This window comes from Merops nubicus, unplaced genomic scaffold, assembly GCF_000691845.1.
Source record: "Merops nubicus isolate BGI_N331 unplaced genomic scaffold, ASM69184v1 scaffold23263, whole genome shotgun sequence".
Taxonomy (NCBI): Eukaryota; Metazoa; Chordata; class Aves; order Coraciiformes; family Meropidae; genus Merops; species Merops nubicus.
This window is the reverse complement of record NW_008598624.1, coordinates 3,083-10,602: the sequence shown is the minus strand read 5'-3', so window position 1 is coordinate 10,602 and position 7,520 is coordinate 3,083. Positions and strand designations below refer to the sequence as shown.

General features: G+C 53.3%; 1 protein-coding gene across 1 annotated transcript; it reads left to right on the top strand.

The window, feature by feature from the left end:
* Positions 1–860: 860 nt before the first annotated feature.
* Positions 861–6,088, top strand: LOC103769884 (kelch-like protein 40; the record flags this gene model as incomplete). Its single annotated transcript, XM_008937125.1, has 5 exons — positions 861–1,021; positions 2,277–2,384; positions 4,150–4,335; positions 4,939–5,085; positions 5,977–6,088. Coding segments are annotated over 5 exons (714 nt in total), but the record flags the coding sequence as incomplete, so codon positions are not given.
* Positions 6,089–7,520: the final 1,432 nt, after the last annotated feature.

Sequence of the window (7,520 nt, the reverse complement as noted above, 5' to 3'; positions counted from 1 at the left end):
AAATGTCCCTGCTTATGGCAGGGGGGTGGGCTAGATGCCCTTTGGAGGTGGAAATGTCCCTGCTTATGGCAGGGGTTTGGACTAGATGCCCTTTGGAGGTCCCTTCCAGCCATTCTGTGATTCTATGATGAAGCAATGCCTTGATGTCCAAGGTTCTGCAAGGATTTGGCCGACTGATGTAGCAGTGCTGCTTGGCCCAGCTTCCTCATCTATCTGATGGGTCTGGCCCACTTTGGTCAGCAAGGAGAGCTCTGGTCCTGGCAGCACCACCTCAGTTGTGTTGTGCTGTACTGGGGAGATGGGTGTTGTGCAAACAGCTTTTGTACAGGTAGAGACACACACTTCATCTCACACACGTTGAGGTGCTACAGGACAACACCAGAATCTTGAGAAGCAGAGGAGGAACTTGGTAACTGATCATTTATCAGAAAGAAGAAGAACAGTGGGAAAAGAAGGAGCTCAGGGCAGTGAGCTGTGCAGCCAGCACTGCCAACACCACAGTTACCTGGCAGAGATGGAAAACACCAGGATGAAACACTGTGGTGGCTGCTACATCTGAAGCAAAATGGATAAGATTGAAGTGCTTCAGCTCCTCCAGCCCCAGAGCCATCCATGAGAGGTCCAACATGAGACTCTCTCACTCAAAGACGACCAAGCTTGTCCCAAGTCAAGACTTTGGTGCATAGAGTAGAACATGTTCCTACTGCAGCATCTCTGTTCTCATGCCCTGTGATAAAACGCCTGTGATGTGATACATGACTTGGGTTTGCAGGAAGATCTCCCATCCTGGCCCAGGTGGTAAAGGATGGGTGGAAACCACCGGGCTGAGCACCCCCTAATGACCATGTGTTCCCTTCCAGTATGACCACCTGGATGCAGACTGGCTGGGGATGCCCCCCCTGCCCTCCCCTCGTTGCCTCTTTGGCCTGGGAGAAGCAGAGAACTCCATTTTTGTGGTCGGAGGGAAAGAACTGAAAGAGGGAGAGAAGACCTTGGATTCAGTCCTGTGCTACGACCGGCTGTGAGTGTCCACCTGCAGGTCTGGGGTGGGAGGTGGTCTACAGGGGAAGGAGAAGCAGCTGCTCTGCAAAAGGAGTCTTCAGGGGATAAAAGGTTTAGGAGACAGGGCTTGAACTCTGCATCCAGAGGCTGGGACCATTGGGAGTGTCTCCAGCTGTACCCTAGGGACCTGACCTGTCTCTCTCCAGCTGCTTCATTTATTGAGGTGGAACCTTCTGGAGATGGAAGCTGCAGTGGGGATATTATGTCAGTGGAGGCCACTCTAAGTAGACCTCTACTAAGACATCAAACATCTACTGAGTGGATGCTCGTGTGAGACCTACCAGCTGGTAGAGGTGAGATCAGCACCCCTTGTACCTCTAGGATTAGTTAGGTCAAGGTTTCAGTTAAAAGAATTCCAGAGAAGGCAAAATGCTGGTCTGGAGGATCCCAATATTTGCCCAGAGTTGTTGAGCAATCAGAAAACACCCAGAGCCCAGGAAACTCACTTCTTAGGGAAAATAAAGTGCAGGTTTTGGGGATGACAGAAAATCATTTAGGTTGGAAAAGACCTTTAAGATCTTTGGCTCCAACTGTTGCTCCAGCACTGCCAAGCCCACCACTAAACCACCACTACATCCCACGTGTATGAAAACTGGGGCTGAATCTAAGCTACATGAACAGACACCTCTTCAGAAACTGGTCAGCCCAATTTGGGTGCCAGTTTGGGGTTTCTAAAGCCTTATAGCTACATCCTTTCCTCAGCTGCCCCAGAGCTAGCTCAGAGGCTTCAACACAGCCCTGCCCTGCAAAACGTGGACATCCCCACTCCTATGAGTCCTTGCTGAGTGTTGGCCAACCAAAGCACCTCAAAGTGGAAGGTGGTGGCCAAAAAATGAATCTGTCCTCAGGATCTTGCACCCCAAGTCTCGTTGGCTTCAGTGGTTTTCCACCATGCAGGACTCTGTGTCATTTGAGGTCAGCCTGTGGGTGAGGTGAGGTCCTGGGAGAAGTGGGGATGTGCATCCACAAAGCCCAGGAGGAGGGGATGCTGCAGGAAATAATGAATATTAGCTGAAATATTCTGCATCTATTATTTTACTCTTTTTTTTTAGGATCACAAAATTTACTGGGCGAGCCCTGTCTCATTGAACACCTCATGTTTTTGAGGTTGAGTCAGGATCTGTGCTCACCTCTAGGTCTGGAAAGTACCATGTGCTCTAGGACTTATCCCACCAGCTACAAACCCTTTGGCTTCCCATCTTTCTCTGATCCAGGTCCTTCAAGTGGGGTGAAGCTGATCCCCTTCCCTATGCTGTCTATGGCCATGCAGTGGTGTCACACAAGGACCTGGTCTACGTCATGGGTGGCAAAGGAAGTGACAAGTAAGTCAAAAACCAAGAGAAATTGGGGGAGTCATCCCCCTGAACCAGTAGGAGTGAGGAGAATAAGCTGGTACCTCCCCAGCCTCATGCTGCAAGTAGGGTTGGATGAGGTGTGAAGTGTGGATCCTTCCCTCTCAGGTCACCTCTGTGACTCGAGCCCTTTCCAAGCCCTTAGGAGTCCTACAGATAGGTTCTGCTCTGGGAGGATCATGGTCTGGGAAGTGAGAGCAAGCATATGTTGACCCACCTCACATTGCTGTCCTGGGCAACGGGGATGTTGCTGATGTTATTTCATGGTATCAAGGAATCATAGAATCCTTTAGGTTGGAAGGGACCTCCAAGATCATCAAGTCCAACCATGGAGCCACCAGGGCTCCAAAGTCCTCTGCCAAAACAGATCAGAATCTGTCAGGGTTGGAAGGGACCACAAGGATCCCCCAGTTCCAACCCCTCTGCCATGAGCAGGGACACCTCCCACTAGATCAGGCTGCCCAGAGCCTCCTCCAGCCTGGCCTTAAAGACCCCCAGGGATGGGGCCTCAACCCCCTCCCTGGGCAACCCATGCCAGGGTCTCACCACTCTCCTGGGGAAGAACTTCTTCCTCACATCCAGCCTGAATCTGCCCACTGCCAGCTTTGCCCCATTCCCTCTAGTTCTGTTGTTACTCGACAGCCTAAAAAGTCCCTCCCCAGCTTTCCTGTAGCCCCCCTAAGATACTGGAAGGCCACAATAAGGTCACCTCAGAGCCTTCTCTTCTCCAGACTGAACAGCCCCAACTCTCTCAGTCTGTCCTCACAGCAGAGCTGCTCCAGCCCTCGGATCATTCTCGTGGCTCTTCTCTGGACACGCTCCAGCAGCTCCACGTCCCTCTTGTCCTGGGGGCTCCAGATCAAGCTGAATCAGGAGCCATCAGATGGTGTTTGAGGTCCCAAGAGGTATCTGGCTGTGTGGACCCGTGTCCAGCTGTGTGAGCATGGTGTGGAGCTTTTAGGACTCCTGTCCAAAGCGAGCCCAGCAGGAGGGGATATGTTACACACACAAAATGAGCAAAGTCAGCTCAGGAGCCCTCAGCACAAGAAAGATGTGGACCTGTTGGAGTGGGTCCAGAGGAGGCCACAAAAATGCTCTGAGGGCTGGAACCCCCCTGCTGGGAGGCCAGGCTGGGAGAGTTGGGGTTGGGCAGCCTGAGAGGAGAAGGCTCTGGGGAGACCTTATTGCAGCCTTCCTGTACTTGGAAGTACTAGGAGGCCCATCAGAAAGCTGGGGACAATCTTTTTAGCAGGGGCTGTTGTGACAGGACAAGGGGGATGGTTTGAAACTCAAAGATTCTCTGATTCTAAAAGAGGGTAGAGTTAGATTAGAAATTAGGAAGAAGTTCTTCACTGTGAGGGTGGTGAGACCCTGGCACAGGTTGCCCAGGGAAGCTGTGGATGCTCCATCCCTGGAGGTGTTCAAGGCCAGGTTGGATGGGGCTTGGAGCAACCTGCTCTAGTGGGAGGTGTCCTGCCCATGGCAGGGGGCTGGAACTGGATGATCTTTAAGCTCCCTTCCAACCCAACCCATTCTGTGATTCTCTGAAATGGTATCTTCAGGCCTGGGCATCCTTGGGTGCACACCCAAGCAAAGGCCCTCGTGCTGATGTGCAGGAGCCAAATCCTTTCCAGGCACCCCACGTTACCCCCAGCAGCCACCCCCAGGCTCCCGTGGTGCAGAGCTGCCCCTTGGCAGGTGCTCGGGGCTCCTCTTCTCTCTCCCCTTCCTCTAGGAAGTGCCTGAAGAAGATGTGTGTCTACCACCCAGCCAAGTTTGAGTGGAAGGAGCTGGCTCCCATGAAAACTGCCCGCTCCTTGTTCGGAGCCACCGTGCACAAGGACAAAATCTACGTGGCAGCTGGTGTGACTGACAGTGGCTTGACCAACTCCATGGAAGTCTATGACATTGCCACCAACCAGTACGTACCTGAGCACATTTTTGGGGGTGTAGCTACACAAGGGGCAGCTGCAGGTGGACATGAAGCAACTTCCAAGCCTTCCGGGCTTTCCTCGCACCTCTAGACACCAGTTCCTCCCAGTGTGTGTTCCTCAGGCAGCTGGGCAGCACCAGTGCCCCTGCAGCTGGGTTGTGGAACATCTCAGGCTCCCCTTCAACCAACTGGTGCAGGCCTTGGGTTCCCTCCAGGGCCGTAGCTACGTCTTGGCAGCTTCACCCAACACAACAGACTCTCTGCCTTTGGGTGGGACTTGCAGCTGCTGTCCCACCTCTGGGATCTGCTGGTCCATGCAGCTGCTGTCCCCCCTCTGGGATCTGCTGGTCCATGCAGCTGCTGTCCCACCTCTGGGATCTGCTGGTCCATGCCATGAGTGCTTCACCTCATCTCCTCACTGCAAAATGAGGTTGAATACCAACGATGGAAGCAGACACCTCTAAGACATGATCCCACCCCAGGCAGACCTACACAAGGGAAGGTGCCACGAGTCCATGCAGCTGTTGATTCCTGAGTGGAGGTTGGCTTCAGCACGGGGGTGGCCTAACGTGTCCTCTTCTCACCTGGCAGGTGGGACACCTTCCCTGAGTTCCCTCAGGAGCGCAGCTCAGCCAGCCTGGTGAGCTTGGCAGGGGTGCTCTACCTGCTTGGAGGCTTTGCCACCGTGGAGACAGAGTCAGGAGAGCTGGTGCCAACGGAGCTGAACGACGTTTGGAGGTGACAATCTCCCCCAGGGAGCAGGGGAGGGGGGTCAGTGGCAGGCCCTGGGGGGAACGGGGGGGTTCTTTTTTGTCAGTGCCAGCCACTGGGGCAACGGGTCGTTTCCTTCTTCCTCACGCCGTCAGTGGTGGTGGATGTTGCTGCCCCAGGGTGAGAAGTTTGCCCTGTGCTGAGCTGGAGGGCATAGGAGGTGGTCCCAGGGTCTCCCCCAGCCTCATGCAGTGATGTACCAGGGACATCAAGGAATCACAGAATCATAGAATCCTTTAGGTTGGAAGGGACCTCCAAGATCAAGTCCAACCATTGAGCCATTAGGGCTCTAAAGTCCTCTGCTCAAACAGATCAGAATCTGTCAGGGTTGGAAGGGTGATGCTCCTTTAGCCTCGTTGTTTGTGTTGACATCTTGCCTGGAGCTGGTTCCAGACCTCTCCTTCAGTGTGAAGCAGCATTTGTGCCACACATCCTCTCCCTGGGAAAAACCAGAGCTCAAGCTGGAGATGAGACAGTCTTAGGTGGGAGAAGGGACACTCTGATGGCTGCTGATACAGCCTTAGCTGCCTCCTGTCCCACATCTGTGGCTCTAGAGCACCCTCAGCAGGCCCCTGCTGGCCTTCACCATGGATGCTCAGCCTTGGTGCCACCCACTTGTTGTTTCCCAACAGAAAAACATCCCTTCCTCTGGGACACCACGTGGTGATGCCCACCTCCCCTAGACAGGTCCTGCAAACCAGAGCACACCAGGGCTGCAAGTCCTCCCAGAGCCACCACAGATGGCCAAATAACCCCCCGGGGGGGACATCACACCACCCACCAGAGCTTGCCCTGCTCTGGAAAGAGGATGAAGTGAGGGGGAGGAGACACCTCAAGGGCCTGTCTGTCTCTCCCCAGGTACGATGAGGAGCAGAAGAAGTGGGAAGGGGTCCTCCGGGAGATCCAGTACGCCTCGGGTGCCACCTTCCTGCCCGTGCGCCTCAACGTCCTGCGCCTCACCAAGATGTAGCAGGGAGGGGCTGACATCTTCCACGGGGCTCTGGGGCAAGGAGGGGTGGGAGAAGGTGAGGCCAGTGCAGAGGTGGCCCCTGGATACTCCGCAGGACATCGTGTCTGTGATTGGTACCTTTTCAGTCAAATAGAAAAAAAGGGGAGAAGGAATTTTTTGGAAGCCCTGTGGGAGCTTGAAGATGAGCACAAGATAACCAGAGAAGGGATATGGAGCTGGGGTGGACTGAGAAGCATGGAGCAATGATTTGTTCCAGTCTCAGGAGACAAAAAGATCATACACTTGTTCTGCTCTTTTATCAATGTTTTTTTCCCTGTTTTCTCAACTGCTCTTGGACCTCCCCAACCACCAGTGGAGGCAGAAAGTGGGTCCCAAAGGACTGAGCTGACATTCCCCAGGGGAGGGGGTCTGTAAAGTATTTCCCCACCTCAGGTAGCTGGAAGCATCGTGCTAGAACCCACCTGGGAGAGGAAGAGTCAAAGACAAGTGGTACAGGAGAGACCTGGGGGGGAGATGATGAGTTCCCAAGGGATGGAGGCTGCTGGGGTGAGCCAGTTAAAAGGAAAAACAGGTGAAAGTGGGCAGCAGAAACACTTGGAAGCTGCAATGAAAAGAGAAGCCTTAGTCCCTTGCCTCCACCTTGGCTTTGGACTGAAGAGAGGCCAGGAGCTGAGGTCTGCAGGACAGGAGGAGTTGTGCAAGTGGGGTGGGAAAGGGGGGGGAGAGACAGGCAGGGGAGCCCATGGGCACTCACCTCCAGCCTTTTGGGTTCCTCATCCTCAATCACAGATGACAATGTCCTCGCCTGTGGCTGGCCAAGTGATGTCTTCCAGGGAAAGGTTTTATATTTATGCCATTTCTTTTGTTTTTAATATTCTGAATGGTTTTATTTTTTAAAGAGTATTCTGGTTTGCTAAGTACATGGAGATCTGAGACGTGTTTGGCTCAAAGAGAGCTTCCCACTGAGGAAAAACGTGGGGGTTTTTTTGTTGTTGTTGGGTTTTTTTAAGTCATCCATAATGATGTTTGGAGAGAAACACGAGTGTACTGGCAGCAGGACAAAGATCTGCTAGAGGAAAAAAAACCTCCTGATGCCCACTCCATCTGACCAGTGATTTATATAAAAATAAACTGTTAGGCTATTTCAAAAGAAAGCCCCTGTACTGGCATGATGAGAGAGCTGTAATGGCCCCATGTTGGCCCCAGCAACCAGACACAAGGACCAAAAAAAAGCTGTGATGGGGACATGGAGCAAAGGAGCCCTGTGAAGAGCCCTCACAGAGCCCCAGCCCTGCACAGAATCATGGACTGGTTTGGGTGGGAAGGGATCTTTAAAGCTCATCCAGTCCAACCCCTCTGCAGGGAGCAGGGACATCTGCAGCTAGAGCAGGGTGCTCAGAGCCCAAACCAACCTCCCCTGGGATGGTTCCAG